Genomic DNA, 21,851 nt, shown 5'->3' with positions numbered 1-21,851 from the left:
GGGATTGAAAGTGTGACCGATATTTTTTTATATCGGTAAAATATTTTGGGGTGTAAGGGGTTCCATATAACACCTCTCGGAACCCAAGCCAACCTCACCTGCCCGTGGTGCACCCTGCCAAACAGCAAACGAGGCATAACTGGCGACCCACCAACCCGCACTGGACCAGCGTGGTGGGATTAAGGTCCAAACCTCCCCATGACAGACAACTCCCCGAATAGACCCCGAGTTAATCACGGGGAGAGGCCTTTGCCCAGCAGTGGGACACATAAACGGGCTATCAAAAAAAAAAAAACCTGTTGCTTAATGGGTGTTTTCCACGCCTATGGCTATCTTAACAGTTTTCTCGGATGAGCATATAATTATTATACCTGTTATATTATACAATACATATCATTCTAGTCCATTATGCACTGTTTAATTTTCAAACGTCATGCCAACCAAGGTTCAGACGTTAAAATACTTGTAACGGCCTAGCCACGACAATGGTCTAAGCGCGACAGCGGTGAGCGGCGGCCATACATTGAAGCGAGACACAGCGATGGGACTTTTCATTCGCACGTATGGCTGCCGCTCACCGCTGTCGCGCTTAGACCAATGTCGTGGCTGGGCCGTATTAGATGGTATTGTTGGCGGTGTCAGTTTCATAAAACTATGATATACTTTAAGCGCTGGTAGCCTAGCGGTAAGTACGTGCGACTTTCGTTCCGGAGGTCGCGGGTTCGAACCCCGGCTCGCACCAATGAGTTTTACGGAATTTATGTGCGAAATGTCATTTGATATTTGCCAGTCGCTTTTCGGTGAAGGAAAACGTCGCGAGGAAACCGGAATAATTCCAATAAGGTCTAGTTTACCCTTCGGGTTGGAAGGTCGGATGGCAGTCGGTTTCGTAAAAACTAGTGCCTACGCTAAATCTTGGGATTAGTTGCCAAAGCGGACCCCAGGCTCCCATGAGCCGTGGAAAATGCCGGGGTAACGCAAGGAGGATGATACTTTATTTCACCAGTAGAGAATGAAAATGGAAAGAGCGTATTGGTCGTTACAGTATAATTCTATGTCTATGTAAGTATATAAGTATTTGTATATTATACGTATGTATATATCGTTGTTTGAGTACCCACAACACAAGCCTTTTTGAGCTTACCGTGGGACTCAGTCAATCTGTGTAAGAATGACCTATAATATCAAATATATATTTAAAAAAAAATTGTTCAACAGCGTAATCAGGCCCCGTAGTCGAATGACATTTCTGCGAAATGAAACGACATCGAAACGCCGCAGAAATTTAGTCTGGCAATACGCAAGAGCGGTAGAGATAGATAGCTATGAAAGAGATTTATATTATTATCCTGAGCGTTTCGTAAGCGTTTGCGCATTAGGCTACGCACACAGCACGGATGTATGTGATTTTGGTTCTAGTAAGTACTCTTTAGGGGTTTGGCTTATCTATCTTCACATATTATAATGAATGTCATTTTCCGTGACGTTCACGATATCGAGTTACGTATTCAAAAACGTCAAAAACTTACTCGTCGCTAGGCTTGACTTTAATTTAATTATATAGTAGGTATGTATCTGAATGAAGAGCAAACCCGTTTATGTTTAGGTAGGGTTGTAAATAGAAAAAAAACCAAATGTTTTTTTTCAGAATTATGAAAAAAAACATGAAAAAAAACCGAGCACCATGGTTTTTTTTTCTAAATATGGTTTTTTTTCAGATGAACAAATAATACGACAATAACGGTTTTTCGTGAGTTGTAACGTGTTTCAATAACAATAACGTACATTTTAATTCAATTAACATTCAGTATACAAACGTTTATTGGGGAATCCCCGATGCTGCGTGTAGCGTGGAGAGGCGGTGGTGTTGCCAACAGTAAATAGTGATAACTACCAACTACAGATTTCGTAAATGTTACTTTTATAAGACCAGAAATTAAAGTTATTTGATTAAATTCGTTTAATAGTTACCATTAAGTCTAAAAAACCGTATAAAAGTATTAACTACTTTGCAAATTTTGAGATTTCGTACTTTAGAAAAAAAACATACTCCAGAAAAAAAACTGTTTTTTTTCACGGTTTTTTTTCATGTTTTTTTTTCAAGCCAGAAAAAAAACCGTTTTTTTGCAACCCTATGTTTAGGTCACACTGAATATGGGCCCAAGACTGAAATCGCGAAAAAAATAAATTAAAAATCCTATAGAAAAATTTTGCTTCACACGACAAGAATGTTAAGAAACAGCCAGCTTTTTTTTGGGATTTCGGGGTTGGTCCCGTAGTAAAAGTTGCTCAAACGTTAATGGGTTTAAGTGTTTGCTTTTCGCTCAGATACCTACTGTATATTGGCTATGCGTCTTATCCATACTAATATTATAAATGGGAAAGTGTGTGTGTCTGTTTGTTTGTCCGTCCTTCACGGAAAAACGGAACGACGAATCGACGTGATTTTTTAAGTGGAGATAGTTGAAGGGATGGAGAGTGACATGGGTTACTTTTTGTCACTTTCTAATGCGAGCGAAGCCGCGGGCAAAAGCTAGTTGACAATAAGACACTTTAAGTTCTCGTGCTTTGTACACATATTTAAAGTCACATACAGGTTGAACTGCAAGCTGGGCGAAACGTTGGAAAAAAAGGTAAAATAATGTTAATTAATCGCGTTCCAGCTGTATGTGACTTTACAATACAATACAATACAAATACTCTTTATTGCACACCTCAATACACGAAACAACATAGCAAGTATAAACAACAACTTAAGAGGTAAAACAAGAGGCGGTCTTATCGCTAAAAAGCGATCTCTTCCAGACAACCTAGGTAGTGACTTTATTGACAATAAGTACCCTTAGTTGGTTCAAAATGGTACCTACTTACATTTAAGGGTTTATTTTTATTTTCTTGTCGATTTCACTTTTTTTTTGGATATTTTTACATTTTTCTACTCAGAATCATGAGCTCTTTCGATTCTAATAGGAGACAAAAAATGTCCCAAAATCTCCATATTTTTTTTGCTTTCCTCTGAGTTACGATCAAACAAGTTGTATGAGAAATTGTTACTCAGTGCAAATAAAAATGTAGGACATTTTTTTTTCAATCAATCAATCAATCAATCAAAATATTTATTCGTAATAAACTTAAAAACTACACATTATGCATAGAGTATGACTAAAACTACAAATGTACATGGGATGGATAAGTTTATCACGAAATGGTCCCGTCTCAGCATAATGCCGACCCGGAGGTCAGCGCTGATCTTCCGACGAGACCATTTGCGAGACACGAACGCAGCCGCACGGTACGGCCCTACCGTAAGTTGAACGCGTCCTTACTGAAGGCGCCATTTTGTCTATTCCATCAATTGACATTTGCATGATTTGCATTACTTACAACATGGCCATACCGTACAGCACAATAATAATAAATTATTACATTACGCTATGACATAGATAGTTCAACTATAAATATTAGTGGTAAATCATTAAATAATGTAAACAAGTGATAAAAAACAGTAAAATAAATATTTGGTATTAGAAAATAAATGATTTGAAAACAACACAACGTAACATGGAGACTTATAATTATGTACATCTAATAGCTTTCCCGTTACCCAGGAGAAAGTTTAGGTAAAAAAATTAAGTGGAGTGATCATATCAAGTTTATATTATGCACACTACGGAAGATATAAAGAGAACAAAACACGGCTTTAAAGACAATTACAGGATAGAAACATAACCTCAAATATGGTACAGAAGAAACAGACTAATCAAAACTATGACAGGACACGAACATTTACATTACATTTGATAGTGAGGAAAGGACAGAAAAACAGGTACGCACTTTTTAATATGTTAACATTTAACAGAGATCGAACATCAGACATAACTTGTGTCATGCCGTAATACTTCCTGTGACTGCTGGTGTTTGAGTATAAGTTCTTTAAATTTGGTTTTAAAACTTGTTACACTTTGTAGGTTCCTGTGCGGAATCAACAAAGTTCATGATTCTGAGTAAAAAAATTACAAAAATTCCCACATTAAAAAAAAAAGTAAAACAGACAAGACAATAAAAATCTGCCCTTAATCAGTTTCCAAAGTTCAGTACCTTCCAATCCCTTGCATAATAGAAAGAATAAAAATTCAATCGATGAAAGGATAGCAATACCCATCCCACCTCTGCAAAATATTCATTGTCACTCTTTATTAAATTTAAAGAAAGTTGGAAAGCCAAATGAGGAATATCGGAAAATTAAATTTCGCTCCGGGAATATTTCATCCCGCAAAACGAATTACCGATCCTCTAGTAACGATAATATAGAACTTCGTGGCTTCGAAGAAAAGTTATCGTTTTGCTTCTATGAATGCAATCATTTCTCAGAAAATCATTAAAATAAATATGAACATATACATATTATGGAGGTAGTTAATTCAATTGTGGTTGTATTTTAAGCAATTTTCACTTTAACACTTTAAGTTCTCACGTTTAGTACACATATTTAAAGTCACTAACAGGTCGAAACTTTTTTCCGACGTCTCGACCAGGCGGGATCATGCTTGCAATTTTATCACTTATCAACGTTGATAAGACATCTGTCACTCTCACACTGACATACTTGCAAGAATGTGACGGATGATTTATCCATGTAGATCTGTGATAAAATTGCAAGCATCATAATAGGCCTGTGCACTGGGTCGTTTCTTTTCTGTCTGTCTGTGTTTTCGATTTAATCGCGTTAAACATGTAAGTGACTTTAATTTACACAATTTTTTTTAAAGAATAACTAAAGTAGTAAATTATGCTTTTGCAACTTTCACATGCCACCTTAACTTTAATTTCCAAGCTCAAATCAAACAATGTAATGTGCATACATTAACGAGACCCGAGCTCCGTTGGCCTACTGAACAAGAAATTACAAAAATGCCAACATTCCTTAGCAATTACCTGCATACATTCACATTATCCAGCCTAACAAGCTACATGCATTTAGCAAATTCTGTGTATAACACGTACATTTGCTTGGAGATTTAAAATAGGATCAATTTTCCAGGTATCAAGTTTGATTGGTCGACGTATGCAACACGGAACGAAATGTAGTCAATTATTGTAAGTTAAATAATCATATTATGACATGCGCTTTTCAATTAACTTTTATGTTTAGGTTTTGTTTAAAAAATATATATATTATAGAAAGAACATACAACCAGGAACAATGAAAATTATTTAGCTTGCAACAAACAGTTCGTAATATTATGGATATTTTCCGTGTCAGCAACTCCGGGACTCACAAAGCCCATACAAAAAAGCGTACCTCTGAAATGGGCTTTTTAGGCTTAAAACTAGATGGCGCTGTTTCGCAGCCTGGAAGTGGCCAAAATATTTTTGCATGTTTTTATTTTTTATAAGAACAAATGACATATTTCTTTATTTTAATATCATGATAAGATGTCAATACAGATTTTGAAAATAAATTTGTAGGCATCATTAATGTAGTTATGATAGTATTTAATAGGTGGCGTTAAAAAATCGAGGTACGATTCTTAGTATGAAAACTGTAAATCCTTGGTGTCAGTAATTTTATTTAAGTACTAAACATTAACGTTCGCTCACAATGCGGCTTAAGAAGAATTTTCTCCCTTGGTCGCTCCGGCTATAGAATGAGCTCTCAGGGTTTTCACAAGGGGCTTAGAATGAGGTTGTTCAAAGCACTTAGAAAGGAGTATGCATGGTATACAGGTTTTAAAAGGGTCAGCAATGCACGTAACTATTTGACGACCGGTCTGGCGCAGTTAGTGCCTGCCTGCTAAGCCGCGGTCCCGGATTCGAATCCCGGTAAGAGCATTTATTTGTGTGACGAACACAGATATTTGTTCCTGAGTCATGGATGTTTTCTATGTATATAAGAATGTATTTCTCTATATAAGTATGTATATCGTCGCCTAGCACCCATAACATTGCTTAGTTTGGGGCTAGGTTGATTTGTATAAGGTGTCCCCCAATATTTATTTTATTTTTACATATAAGACCTGTGGAGTTGCATACGCGTTGCATAGAGTATGAGCTAGCAAAGCATATCAATTTCAGGCGAACTAGGATTTTCTGGCATCAAAAAGTAAGGTTGAATTGGCCAAGTATATCTTTGTGAAGTTTTTACTGACGTTTGACGCCTATATGTTGATTGTAAGATCAGGTAGACCGTACAATTCCTAAGCCATCATTACCTGTCCCCTACGCGGATCCTATTTCTTTGCAGTTTATCTTTCGGGCATATAAAGCTAATGAACCTCTCCCGCTAATAATAAATATATTGATTTAATATGAACCCCGTCAAAAATCATGCAGGAATTTAATGATTTGTCTGATCTAAAGAATTGCCTGCCGCGATCTATCATAAGTATATTCTAAAGTTTACTTCTACACTCCCCGACATCAAAAAAGGTACGTTTAATCCGTCATTCCGTCCTTTCAAAATTACTTTTGTATGATTGGGTTATGATTACAAAATTGAATAGCACACATCAATAATTTATGCAAAACTCATTCCTATAATACCTACATGTAAATTCTCATGTAATCAAATTGAAACAAAATACCAAGACGTATAAATTTCATATGATCAAAATGGCTACCAAGTCCCTTGTCAATCTCGTGACTTGCACAAGAGAAGAACAATACTGAGGCCTAAGTAAACTCGGGGTGTCGTTCGCAAACGTGTCGCTGTCGGTTCCGAACCATGGACTTTGGTATTGGCTAAGAAATAATTCACAGGGCTGTGTATTAGACTGTTTCTACTAGTTATAAAGTTATATAGATAAGAAGTTTGAATGATTCTGCATATAAGGTAGCGTCCCCACTTAAGAGTCGCGTGTCTCGGGGCGCGCAACGGACGTTACAAAATGTACTGAGGAGACGTTTTTTGAATTACATTCAGGCGGCGTGGCGCGGACGTCCGTTCCGCACCTCAGTAAGTACATGCGTCTCTTAAGTGTGGCCGGTCCCTAAGGTGTTAACAAATTAGTCACGGATATTTTATAGGACGATAATTAACATCAAAACAATTAACTTCCACTAGATATTTAAAAACTTTTCATATGAGTTTTTTGTTTTCATTTTACCGAAGAAAAAAATTATTGTCATTTTCATATAAAAATAATCACCATGTACATTTAACCTGACAAGACTAACACTATCTCTCACACATCTCTCATGTATAACTAGATATTTTTCTAGCACGAACGTCAAGTTGTAAGTGCTTGACAAAATAAAAACATCGACAATCCTTTTATCGATAAAATAGCCTTACATAAGGTTAAATAATTACCCCTAATAACAACCTATATAATTTTGAATAATAATGTAAGAAATTAAACTATTAAAATATGGTTCGTTTTAATATTATTGTCCATTTATTTTCAAACATCTGACATTTTTATAAAACATTAATGTTATATACACCTAAATTCAAGCCTATATTCCCTAAACGGGGTAGGCAGAGCACATGAAACTACTCAAGATCCAGCACCACGGCAATAATTAATGACATAATTGTAATAATTAATGACATTGTGGACCGCGAAGTACCGTACTACAAGTACTTACCTGCGCCAGTTCTTGAAAATGGTCGTGCCACGCTCTATTGGGATCGATCTATTATCACTGACAGGACTATTGTCGCCAATAAGCCTGACATTGTGATAATAGATCGACTGCAACGCCGGGCAGTGCTCGTTGACATCACCATCCCCCATGATGAGAATCTCGTGAAAGCCGAGAAGGACAAGTCCAGTAAGTACCTAGACTTGGCTCACGAGATAACCGCCATGTGGGATGTTGATTCAACGATCATTGTTCCGATAGTCGTTTCAGCGAACGGTCTCATAGCGAAGAGTCTCGACCAACATCTTAAGAGACTCTCGCTAGGTGGCTGGATCAAGGGCCAGATGCAGAAGGCGGTGATCTTGGACACGGCGCGGATAGTCCGACGGTTCCTCTCTCTGCAGCCCTAACCACCGGCAGCTTGGGCCCTGCCCCGCTGCTGGCGGCACCCTAGGTTAGGTTTTTTATAATGTGTTTATATGTTTTTTTATATTGTTTTGTATGTGTTTTTGTATTTTACTTTTATATCCATATTATAAACAGCCTAGCCTAAGATAGAAAATAAATACTGGGAATGACATATTATAATGTAAGTTATCGATGAACTAAATATCGAAAGGAAGTCACTAGTGTTAGCACTTCGTTCGTGCTAGAAAAATATCTAGGTATACATGTCACTCATGTCAACAATCAACAAAATATTTATTTCATTCAAATACTACAAAACACATTACACAGGCAATCTTAAATTAAAAAAAAAAAAAACAATACCACTAATCACATTTGTCATCCGCAACGCAGAACACATGTCACATTTGTCAACAATTGCATGTATTAAGTAAATGTCATTGTAGTTCACCGGAAATACTGGCCAGTTACAATTAAGAGATGAGATACTAAAATCTGGTCAATGAGTTTTCATTACATGATCACATTAACAGGGTGTTATAACGTAGCAAATTTGTTTCCTAGTTTTCTCCGAAAAAGAAATAACAAAACATATTATGTTTCATACATAAATATACTCGAGGAACGGAGTACTATCAGCCGTAAAAATATCCGTGACTAATTTGTTAACAGCCTATATATCTCTTCTGTCTCAATATACGTAGATATTTAATTCTGGTTTTATTGATCTTTATATTCGTTTTCCCCTCACTAGCTCGGAAACACGTGTTTTGTCCTTTAATACCAGCGCAGCGGGCAAAAACGCATTTTATCCACTAGTGGGTAAAGTAATTTGACCTTGAATAAAGTCAAATTAACTGCTTTAAAATTGATAAAAGTAGGTGAATCTAGTAATAAAGATGATTTACCACCTGTGGAACTACTGGAAGCAGTGATAAACGCATTTTTTGCGTTGTAGTTTCCTCGCTATAGTGAGGGGAAAAGTTTTGTGTTACACTCGGGTGCAAATGTATTTTACTTCTCGTGTGTTAAAAAACTCGCAAGTTCAGGATTCTATTCTCGAACCACTCGCTTCACTCGTGGTTCAACTATAGAATCCTTTCACTTGCTCGTTTTTCAATTCCACACTCGGCGTTAAAATACTTTGCCCCCTTGTATAACAAATAACTATTTCGACTCTGAGATACTATGGGTTCAATTGTGTTGTGGGTGCTATCACTACAATATCAATATTTCGTTAACTTTCAACCCCTTAATTGCCAAAAGTGGCACTGCGACTTGAGCAGTTTTATGTGCTCGTTCCTAGGAACTAGTTCCTAAAAGTTGTCAGAGGTCACGTGTATAATGGTTTCTTTTGAGCTATGTTACTCGTAAGGTGAATGAGAATATTGCTTGCCAAATAAAGGATATCCGGAATTGGCCTTAAAATAGATGCCGAAGGTTGGACGGATATACCTATTTTTATTAAATTACGTCTTTTGTACGTAAATTAGGTTAATCCGCAACTTGAGTTTCCCTTCCGCTAAATATTATCGGTAAATCAGACCTTTTGTGATATTATTAATTTATGACTAGGGATGTCACGAATGTCGCATGTGTCACATTCGCGAATGCGAATGCGAATGCGAATATTCAGAATGCGAATGTGCGAATGCGAATGCGAATATCGCTGAATTTCATAAAAAAACCAAAATAAAAACCAAGCAATCACCAACAACCCGCTAGGTAAAAAAATTTAAATGCTTACTATTGGTCAAAATGCCGAGTACGAACTTCACGCCGTACGAATTTTACCTATCTGCGCATGCGCGACTTGCGCGAGTCGACAGTCGACAAGTAGCAATTGGACCGGCCGGCGCGGGCGAGGAACAAGCTGCGACTTGCACACATTCGCATTCGCAAAACATTCGCATCGTTTGAAGCGAATGCGAATGTCAATGCAAATGTTTAAAAGAATGCGAATCATTCGCATATGCGAATGCGAATGCAAATATTCGTAACATCCCTATTTATGACTTGTCTCCGGATAATGATTCTTATAATATGAATCATTATGAATCAGAAAAAAGTTTACGCGCAATAAACATACACCTATGGACCCATTTCTATGGAAATGGACTAAGAACGCAGATCCTCCATCTTCCTAATTTTCTCAAGGATGAAACAAATTGGATAATGTAGTTAGTATCCACGTTTAATATCTGCATATTAGCTAGTTCTGCCCGAAAACCATTTTTTGCTACAAGTTTCAAAAATAGCAACAATCCTTCAACTCTTATTGCTGATATTAAATGAATATGTGTTAGAAAATACTGTTAGGAATTAATTAATCATAATTTCCCGAACATTTCCACCGGCCGTAAGAGACTTTCAAGCGTCTGGTAAAATATTAAGTTACGGTTTAAATCTGGCACTCTGATATTGTACCTACAGTTCCATATCTCTAGGTGACTGGTGCAACCCTTTTCCTTTGGGACCAAAATTAGAAAAAAAAAAAACATTATTTCTGCGGTGCTGACCATATCACACGTCGTGAGATAAAGAAGGTACGCAAACCGCATGTTAAGATAACTAGTTGTAAGCTGCATTGTAGTAAACAATTTAGTTACATATGTAGGTGAAATTAATTTGGGTGCATTAATTGCATTATTCGCCAACAAACTGGTTACAGTTATAAAATTATAAAACCTTTAATCATAAGTTTTTTTTTAATAAGTAAATAAATTAAAAAAATAACGCAACTATGGGAACAAATCAAATAATTTTTAACAAATATTTTGATTTGTGTTTTTAAGTAGTCACACTACTATTTATAAAAAAAAAAAGTTTATTTTTTCTTAATATATATATGACATCTTATTTCGAATTTAAAAATAAATAAATAAAAAACAGTATTTTGAAGGACTGATTGAGGGCCGGATAACATCCTTTCGTGGGCCGGATTCACCCGCATTTTATATGGAATTTCACAGATGACAGCCCTGCAACACTAATCCTGAGTTAAGTGGTTGGTGCAAGTGGGCCTTATTAATAAATGAATATTCTTATTTTGCATGTAATGCATGAAATTTAGTTTGTTTGTATCTTGTACATAGTACCTAAATAAGTTACTTCATGAAAAACCACTATTATGTAATTTATGTAAGACCTGTATATACGCTTGTTTGAGACAAATAAAAATTTCATTCATTCATTCATTCATACATACATTCATTTATTCATTCATTCATTTAATCTTGTTAATATTAGCTTACTTTTTTTGCTCTACGGAATATTATAATAAATTACATAATTTTTTTACCTGTTTATGACCCCAATTGCAGTCAGCAAATCGTCGCGATATTATAAAGCGGGCTTTACACGCCACGACATGTGCAACATCACGCGACATGTCACAGTAAGTCAAGTGATATTTCGTAAATTCACTCACTTTGCTTGACATGCTCTGTGACACGCGAAGTCGCTTTGAAAAGTCGAAGTTATGCTCTTGGTTTCTAACACTTAAATAAAAATTCCGTATATAAATATCATTATAGTGTGAATTTTCTGAGATGAACTTTTCGCTTTAGCCGTAATCTGTTAAACAAAGGCCTTTGTTTCTATTATTCACGCCGGCTAGCTACCGTTTAAACGGCACGTGCTATAGTCTCAGTGTAGTTAAAAAGCAACTATCATGATAGTAATAAGGTTCAAATCCATAAAAAGACCTTTCGGAAATAACACGTTTTGTCATCTTCAAAAAAGTTACCTGTGTGATAGGCTAGTAGACATTCCTACACGTTGATCACGTAGACAACGTAGTAGTGATTGAATACAGATAAACCACCTCTCCATACGATAAGGGATTGCCTCTGTCACGTAGATTAAGTATATATAAGGAACTGTACTTGAGTATTAAGAGGGGTGTTAGGAGATAGGTTGAAGATAATACACCTATACACCAGAACTGACTACAGTGTTTCCATCAACCAACTCCCAGGCTCTCAGCCTATTTCAACTGCATACTGCAAACTGTTTAATAAATTAGAACCTTATTGCTATCATGATAGTTGCTTTTTAACTACACTGAGACTTTAGCACGTGCTGTGGAAACGGGAGCTAGCCGCCGGGAATAATAGAAACAAAAGCCTTTGTTTAACAGATTACGGCTAAAGCGAAAAGTTCATCTCAAAAAATTCATACTATAACTAGGCAATTAAAAAAAAAAGAAAACTAAAAATCTAAGTCTAAAGAGGGCCCTTGAGGCATAGTGCCCAAGATGCTGGCAGCATTTCCTCGCTGAATCACAATACTTATACGTTTAGCGAGGAAGCTGCTGGCTCTTTTGTCCCCCGAAGTATCAGTAAGCCGCTTCGCCAAATTCTTGTATAAAATCTGGGTACCCGGGCCCCACTGACCGAGGGTCTCGTTTCTTAGCTTAGCCCTCATATAGACGGCCATCTCCATACTTCGTACTATTACGACACTTCGCACTAGGAATTCTGTACTTTACTACTTCGCAAAATTTATAATTTCTTCGAAACTGTTTTAGTCCGCTGGTGAGTCATGCAATCAGTCCGCATATAATGTCACAACTGAAAACAAAATCTTTAAAAAAATGCAGTATTTGGGGTTTAAAATCCTGGAGCACTAGGCACGAAGCATTCAAGCTGTAAGGAGCTGCCATAGCTCCTTATAGACGAAGCCTTTATAAGCCTGTTGGCCAATATGTCGCTCCACGGATTAGCATTGCTACCTAACGGGGTAATAATATCCTTGACTCAGTGCATTTTTTTTATTTATAAGTTTTTTATTATACACAAGAACGGTCAACCAAATGTTGGCAAAAATGGTAGGTATGTAAAAAGGAACTAATCCTCTCAAAGTGCAATCTCATCCTATACTATGTAGATATAGAGCTTATGGAAAAAAACTGCATTTAAGCTGAAAACATGCCACTTTGCACAGTGCTTGCTTTTTGCATAAAGTGCAGCTTGAGGTCATAATATCGCCGTAAGCTACATAGCTAATAAATGAAGACCGGTAAATCATGGCCGTCAATTAGCGGCCAGTGGTTGTCGCCTGATTGCGCACATTTATCACTGATTATAGGGCATAGCCAATTGGAAGCGTTCCGATAAGTTAGTTAATATTAATACTAGACAGTCTCTGGTTTTTTTAATATAATAAATAACCTCCTCCCTTGAGATTTGAAAGGCGGTTAAAAAGGCGGGAACACCACTTATCAGTTCATATGCACTATTGTCCCGGATTTGTAAGTTCACATTTTTGACACATTTGTTTTGAAGTATGTTGCGATGTGGCTAAGACGTATCGTTTGCCAAATCTAACGATTAATTTCGAATTGGTTGAATCGATTAGGCCCTATGTACAAGGAGGCGCTTAAACAAATATACGATTTCTGTCAACTTACTGAAATGTCATTAAAATCGAAATGACAGACTCTGCCACAACACTAGTTTAAAAATAAAAATGAATGATAAATGACATAATAAGTAAATCCTGCGTGATAAATTAATATCGTAAAATAAATACTCACTAACGAAGATCCGCAAAAATGTAACATGTGTTAGATTATGTTTAAAGTAAGTGAAATAATGTTTTTAAGTACTTGATTTTTTTAAATATTATTACAGGATTTCATTAGGTTGCCTGAGTTTACGTTTTGTGGACGCTGTCATGTGTCAAAAAGAGGTTCTTACAGCTCTGGGATAATACGGCACTTTTTGGCGCCAATCGGTTATATGTTAACCTGATTAAACGTTATCTTTAAATCGTGTCTAGTATTTTTACTCTATAAATAGTCGTTTAACCTCTATAAATATAAAGCGTAAGGTGCAATGAGAAATACAACCAATATATGATGTCCGTGGTAATTCATGGATGGCCGTCAATTAGCCACCAATGGCGGCCAGTGGTTGTCGCCTGATTGCGCACATTTATCACTGATTGTAGGACATAGCCAATTGGAAGGGTTCCGATAAGTTCCACTGGGAATTTACGAAATATTATGCTTATAAAAAAATTGTTCTGTATTTTGGCAATTTGTGTAGTTGAATAAACAATCTGAACGAGCTAGACTTTAACTTTTAAGGAATACTTGATAACTTGATAACGGTCTATCGCGATTTACATGCGCGGATCCAGGGGGGGGGTCATGGGGGTCATGACCCCCCCTGGAGCCTAGGTTGGCCATATAAATAGACCACGTGACCCCCCCCCCCTGGGCACGAAGCTGGATCCGCGCTTGGCGATTTATTTATCGTTTAAGTATTTTGATCTTCTAATAAAAGTTTTATTCTATTGCCTAGAGTCTAAAACGAGTTTTAATATTTTAGAATAGGATGGATGCAAATCAAATTATTTTATTAAATATTTTTTTTATACTATATATAAATTATAAACCCCCCGTGTGGTGACGGGTTAAGAATTTCACCATCCCCTTTCTTCCCGTGGGTGTCGTAGAACTCGACTGTGGGATATGGGTTAAATTGTGGCGTAGGCGAGAGGCTGGCAACCTGTCACTGCAATGTCACAATTTGGATTTCTGTCAACCCTTTTTTGCCAAGAGTGTCACTGAAACTTAGGAGTTCGTGTGGTCTGCCTACCCCTTTATGGGATACAGGCGTGATTATATGTATGTATGTATGTATAAATTATAAACTGAAAAGGAAATCATACACGAAAGAAAAAACGACAAGGCCCACTGGTGGCCGAGCCGGGAATCGAACCCGGGTCATAAGCTTACGCGGCTAACGTCCTTACCACTAGACCACCCGCCCGCCGTGGTACCCGACGAAATTTCTCTAGTGACGAAATATCTCTGATAAGGCTAGGCGCCGTGTGTGTGTGTGTGTGTGTGTGTGTATGTGTTTTTCTGTGTGTATGATAGCTATTTCAGTTTATAAGTTATGTTACTCGATAATTATTTCTAATACACATTTAAAAAAAACTTTATACTTATACCATCATCAGTACCAGTAAGATTTTTAGTATGAAGATTGTATTTAAATGCTATAAAAATCATCCTTGTTATTAGTTACAAAAAACATTTTCCGTTATATTTATCTCATTTCCGCGCGCAACTCAAGTGGCTCCCAATCCGCTTTCGACGAAATTTTCATATTCTTTGTCTCTTATATAATATACTTTTTAATCCCACCACACCTCGTTACCTAAAAGAACGTTTCAGTTATTTAAACTCCACTAGATCCTCACAAAACTTGCTTCTCTCTGTTCCTCCTTCCTCTTCCAAATTCTACAATTCTTCTTTCACTTTTCGGGCTGTTCGGCTCTGGAACTCTCTTCCTGTCGAATTGAGACGCGCTCAATCCCTTGCTACTTTTAAATCCCATCTGAAAGACCATTATTTGTCCCTTCATTAGTGTCTGTAAATTCTCCACTTACACGTTTGGCACGAAATATTGTATGTATTATAATATATGTATGTAGGTATATAATATGTAAGTAGTATGTATGTATATGTATGTGTAGGTATTATATGCATTATGTAGGTATATGCTTTTTAGCTACAATTAATTACTTTTAATTTAGTTTTTTTGCACCTCCTAATTAGTTAAAGTCATGAATACCATTTTTCCACTACCCAAAGGTTGCCTGGAAGAGATCGCTCTTTAGCGATAAGGCCGCCTGTTGTTTACCTCTGTAATAAAATTTATTGTAATGTGTGTGTTCCTATGTACATTTCTGAGGTTGTGCAATAAAGTGGATTTGTATTGTATTGTATTGTATTGTATATTTACGATATTGAGTAATGACTAAATGTATATATAACTATACATAGTAGAGACTTGGGTCTCAAATAACGGCAAATAAAACAAATCTTTCCGAAAAGTCTATTTTCCCGAAAAACAGAGAACTGTCGCCAGAATATTATCACCTAAACCTAATAAATTTATTGAGATAGGCATCTAGTCAATGTTATTTATTACTCACTGATATATTACACTACTTCTTTCCTAGTTACACTAAAAGGGTAAAAGTATTCTAGATTCAAAAGCAATGTTCCAACTTTCCAAGCACTTTGACACTGCGGTAAAATATAAGCATATCAGTGTAAAATATTGCCTGCTCTGGTCGGGGGCAGCGAGTTCGAACGACACGTTTTATGGCTACAATATATATAAACAAAGTGTTCTGTTTTGTGAATTTAGAATATTTTTGTTAATTTACATGAAGTTTCAACATTTCGCGTTCACAAAAGACAAGTAGGGAAAAAGTACCTACACGCACAAAATTAGATTTAGATAGAAGAATAACCTAACCACAAAATAAAAAAATTGAAAAAACCCCCGACCGCGACATAGTAGACCGATTTTCATGAAACATGGCTATTAAGAACACTCCCAACTAACTCAGCTTTCAGACAAGAAAAAATCTAAATCGGTTCATCCGTCCGGGAGCTACGATGCCACAGACAGACACACACACAGACAGACAAACAGACAGACAGACAGACAGACAGACACGTCAAACTTATAACACCCCGTCGTTTTTGCGTCGGGGGTTATAACAAGTTCATCTATTTTTATGGCGGCCGAGCGAGTCAGATTTTGTACTGAAGTTGTTACTTGTCTGTGATTTTAAATGCCTCAGGCCATTGAGTGTTACATATATTATACATTTTGTGTGGTTGCAATTAAATATCACGTAACGAGGTATTTTTGATGATAATTTTTAGTGTTTTTGATGACTTACAAAAATGAAAGCTGCATGCTGCGATTAAAGGCGGATAACTCAGTGGATTTTACTGAGTTCATGTGACACGCTAAGTTTGCTTGATCTAGTGCCTACAGCTACACGGCTCTCCAAAAGCTCTCAAACTGCGATCAAAACTTACTTGAATACCTTCATACCGGTCTGAATATAAATATCCTAGTTTAAGAGTTATCCCACACTAGCGCAGTTTAAGCTTCGGCGTTCTGTCAGCGTTATAAGAAAGATTTTTCAAGTAGGAAAATTGACGCCGAAGATTGGCATACGCTAATATAACGTGGATTTAAACTTCTAAAACTAAATATGTGACATTATCTGGGTAAAGGGACCTTTTGTCGATGGCGCTTACGGCATTATGAGCGATGTTGGTGTACAAATACGACGCCGCGGGACGTAAGCGCCATCGACAATAAGGTCCCTTTACCCAGATAACGTCACATATTGTTACATAAGAATGTTATACTTTAAAATTTTACAGTACTACGTATTTACTTTTAACTTTTAACTCGTAGTAAGAATTTAGTGTGGACGTGTCTGACTTTATCAGAGAGCTCATCAAGTAGCCAGTCGACTGGTTTATCATGGTATCATAAATTGGTTACTTGCCCTGCCCTGCCCCTGATAAAACTGAAGGTTAATTTTAACAGGCCTATAATTATACTGTGTAAAAATAATTCCGAATACTAATGACTTTAATGAGTTCTAAGTACTTATTGCTCTCACGAAGATTCAAACAAATAACAAGCAAACCAATTAGCGTCAAAAATAAAGCGAAATTTACGAGACGGGCCTTATTAAGTTCCGTTCCGTTACAAATAAGAAACATATTAATTCTGCCAAAACTTATTATAACTCACTACGCATGTCGACTTAGGCGAGGCGAAGCAATATGCGGAGAAAATAGCCCTACCGCATCGGACCAAAGACCTCTACTATTATCACATTTGGCGAGTTGTGTTGTGTGTGAGGTGTGAGGCGAGCGCGCAACGACTTCGCCTCGAGTAAAGAGCGATTTCGCCACGAGTGCGTAACAAACTCGCCTAGTATTTTCAAGCGAGTTCGTTGCGCACTTGCGGCGAAATCGCTGGGTGTTCACGCCTGAGTCGCCTGACTCGCTGCGTACACGCCATTAATTGATTAATTCGCAATGCACTTTTGCAGCTGCACTGTACATTATCCGTGATATTTACGCTAGATCGAGTAACGTAAAACATCAATTCATAGTAGAGGTTCTGCCAGCAAAATGCGAGTAAAGTGGCCCTCCCGATCCGGCCCTAGAAAACGACGGCCTTATCAGATCGAGGGGGAACCTTGTGAATTCTGAAAACTAGGTTAATGAAGGACTACGTATGCCCATTTTTATTGTATTTCATTATTTATGAGTGATATTGTCGTGTATTTAAACGTCACGCCAACTTATTTAATGCAGCTGATTCCTGGGCCAGGTATATTTTGGTAATTTTATGTTTGAGGGATTTCTGAGATTATTATAAGACGTTAATAAAACCTAAAAGATGTTTAAAAGCCTAATTTATTACCCAGACTAAGGCCTAAGTATCTGCATGAAGAATGAGTTATTTAAATTATTTAATTTATTACTAGACTTTGTTATCAGTCCGAATTTGCCGCGTAACTTGACGTCTAGTTTGTTAGTTTTAGAAAATATTGAAGAGACAAGTAAGATTAGGATGCTCTCGATTAGAGTAGCTATAAAATTTTAATGGATGACATTTACGAATTACTTTTTTATATGCCATTGTGTAACTTACCTGGGCTGCGGTTGTGTTTTATTTAATTTAATGTGCGGCTTAGTTATTTTTTAATTTTTGTTTCATTTTTATCGCCATTTCATCATTCAAAATTTCTATCACAACCAAATTCTTGGAGGCCGTTCAAGTATTATGCAATCAGATTTATTACAGTTATTTAAATAAATCAAAAATCCAAGCAGACGAAGTAACGGGGAAAAGCTAGTTATTTTAAACACCGGAAACTGTAACGACAAATTTACTTAATTACACACTAGCGACATGGGTAATTATAGCTTAAGGTATGAGTGCTATTTCGGGCCTTATTTTATTTTGGGCCTTTCTTTGTCGATAGGGCTTTATTAATATGATATTTTATGTCTGTACTTGATGTCCTTATTGCTTCCGTAAGGAGCTATCTAAGCGCTTCAGAGATGCTTCTGGTGACCTGAGGGCTGTCCAATATTGCGCTCAGAGGATCAGCATTGATACTCAGCGGGGCAATGCCGTCAGCATTCTGGGGACCTTGCCTAACGACGGGGACTTAGGTTTTTTTTTATTTGTAATTTTTTCGTGTTTTCTTAATTATTATATTATTTGTTTTACGTTATTCACTAAATGAAATTACTGCTTTTAGCCAAATAATTTTCTATGTATTTTAGGAAATAAAATTAAAATATTCCATATCCGGAGAAAAACGACCCTTAATGAAAAATTTACGCTTCCCAGTGAGAAACAGGAAAGATGCATTTTGAGTTTTTCTCCTATTGGTCGTGGAGTATCATAAATTCGTAAAGTAAGAACTACATAGGTACGTAACCTTCGCATTTTAATGAATTGGTATTTTTTTTTCATTTAATATGTTCTGTTCTAATATTTGAAATAAATATGTCTAAAACCTTCTTTGTGAAATATTACCAACGAAATTAAAGAGAGTCTTAGGGTTCAAATTAATTCCACGCCTACTTACGTGTAATATTCCGAAAGAAGACTTAGAGATGAATGCGCAAATTATTTTCTTCAAAAATATTTTTATTTTTTCTTCTATCCTTTATTACTCACATCCATTATACATTTCGTTGGTTTAAAACAACTTTAGGTTTATAGCAAGAATTTTTACGTTACTTTCCAAAGGAGAAGAGCCTATGAGAGTGCGTGTCACTTTCATATTCCGAAATTTTTCGAGAGTTATACAAACAATGAAGTTATGTACAATCCCTTGCATATTGATGACTACATAGCGACTGATATGCTTAAATAAGAAAAAACCTGGTTTAAAATAAAATTAATCGAAACTCACCATCAGGAACATAAACGTTCAGGTATAGACAATCTTCACTGAATTCCTTTTTCCTCGGCTCCTCCAATTGAGATTCTAGCAGTGTACCAAACAGTTTATCATGCTTACTCAACTGTACTCTTTGCACATCTCCCTCTTCAGCATTAGGCTCACTCTGCATACAATCTGGAGCGAAACTCGTCGCATTTTTCACATCCTCCCACGCTGGCAAAATTGTATAATCTGGCGCCTGGAATCTTCTCAAATCAATTGGCGGTTGGGCGTAAGGGATCCCCAGATACGCAGCAATTCTCTTTGTTCGAAAACGCGTGATATACACTCCTGATATCGTCCCTTGATTTACTAGAGTGATCTGTTTTGGTTCCCTAGCAGAGAACACTAAGTTTATCGCTAATAAGAGCAAAGCTATGCGAATCATGTTTGAAATACTGGCCACAAATTAAAAACACAAACACTTTTTCATTTTCAAATATCGAACGGATTGTATTCTGTACACTAGAAGCGGTTTCAGTATTGGGTGCTCGTGTTCGAAGGTGGTGCGTTACTGTTCTCGTGCTGACTTCGGCCCGTAAATATGGGGGTTGGTGGTTGTTATAGCGACCAAGGAATCGCTTTTGTGTGCCGCAAGTCTCGTAGAAGTGGCTGTTTGTTTAACCTTTTGGGGGGACGTGATTTGAATGAGGCATGACGAATAATGAAAATGCAATTTTCTATGGCACGGATTTAGTATTGACTTTAACATTATAGTTACGTATCGCTTTAGAATGATTTTTTGTGGATAAACGGTCCAGGTTCATGTAGCTTAAGATATCAGTTTCTTTCAGATAAACTGTGTTTCTTAAACGCCCCGCTTAGGGCGCTGTGGTATGTAATTTTTAATTTAAAAAAACTTGGCTCTGTTAATTTTCTCTATATAGGTAATGTATTAGTAAATAATTTGACGGTCGGTCTGACTCAGTCGGTAGTGACCCTGCCTGCTAAGCCGCGGTCCTGGGTTAGATATTTTTTGTTCCTGAGTCATGTATGTTTTCTATGTATATAAGTATGTATTAATCTTGAAATAAAACTATGGAAACGGATTAGTGTGTGAACCTGCCTTAGAAATCTATATTATTTGTGGTCATGGTTCGTTAATATTTCTTGTATGTGGGTAGCTTTTGCACATTTTAATTTTTCCTCAGTCACCCGTTGACCACGAACGCTGTAAAGAGTTCGAAACGTCGGGATGTATTTTAAATTCATTATACGCGATTTAATCCGTTTCCATAGTTTTATTTCATGAGTAACTATCGCGGTAACCGAAGACAATATTATGTATTAATCTGTTTAAGTATGTAAATCGTCGCTTAGCACCCATAGTACAACCTTTGCTTAGTTTGGGGCTAAGTTTATCTGTGTAAGGTGTCCCCAATATTTATTTATTTATTTATATTATTAAATTAGATATAATATTGTCAGTTCTAGTAGCGGATAAGTAAATGTTTGCAAGCAGCGGGGCTCGCGTGACCGGAGTTGAGCTTTAGCGTCATTGCATTTGCTTCTGTTTCTTACGTACCTCATCTTATAGAAGTCAGGCGGTTTGAATTATACGTGAATTAAATAAATCGTAATATTTATTTAGGATGAAAAAAAATACATAAACATATTTGGTGCCACGTGTCTCGAGTGTCTTGGGCAGATATATAGAGAAACACCGATGTTTCAGCTTGATTCAGATCTATTTTAAAAGTGGAAGTACTTGTTCTAGTTACACAGTTTTAAGGCATTAGCATGACGTTTTTACTATTGATAATTACCGCCACCCATCGGCGGTATTAGGAACTACAAGACTCTCTTACTAACCTATATCGACTGGGAAAATGCGATCTATGTGGTAAGCCATCTAGGGTTCGGATTAGTATGTAAAAGCAACCATAGATGGCGCTGTCAACAGATGACAAGTTGACAATATTTACATACTTAATTAAAAAATAAATTGAGCTTATCATTAAAAGCTTATGCCCTTGAGGCATTATATCAGGGACGTAATCTCTTTATTTATTGTTATTGTTATGTTTGGTTTTAAAACAAAA

The 21,851-nt window shown here is 36.7% G+C and overlaps 1 protein-coding gene across 1 annotated transcript in view; it reads right to left on the bottom strand.

The window, feature by feature from the left end:
• The window catches only part of LOC125230804 (carboxylesterase 1E), a 66,253-nt gene extending 46,041 nt beyond the window's left edge, over nucleotides 1-20,212 (bottom strand). Inside the window, exon 1 of the mRNA XM_048136027.1 lies at nucleotides 19,780-20,212. Coding sequence (XP_047991984.1) covers nucleotides 19,780-20,197 — 418 coding nt within the window. The 5' untranslated portion in view covers nucleotides 20,198-20,212. The remainder of the gene's footprint in view (nucleotides 1-19,779) is intronic.
• Nucleotides 20,213-21,851: the final 1,639 nt, after the last annotated feature.

This window comes from Leguminivora glycinivorella, chromosome 11 (assembly GCF_023078275.1).
Source record: "Leguminivora glycinivorella isolate SPB_JAAS2020 chromosome 11, LegGlyc_1.1, whole genome shotgun sequence".
Classification (NCBI taxonomy): Eukaryota; Metazoa; Arthropoda; class Insecta; order Lepidoptera; family Tortricidae; genus Leguminivora; species Leguminivora glycinivorella.
This window is presented reverse-complemented; position numbering and strand designations above follow the sequence as displayed.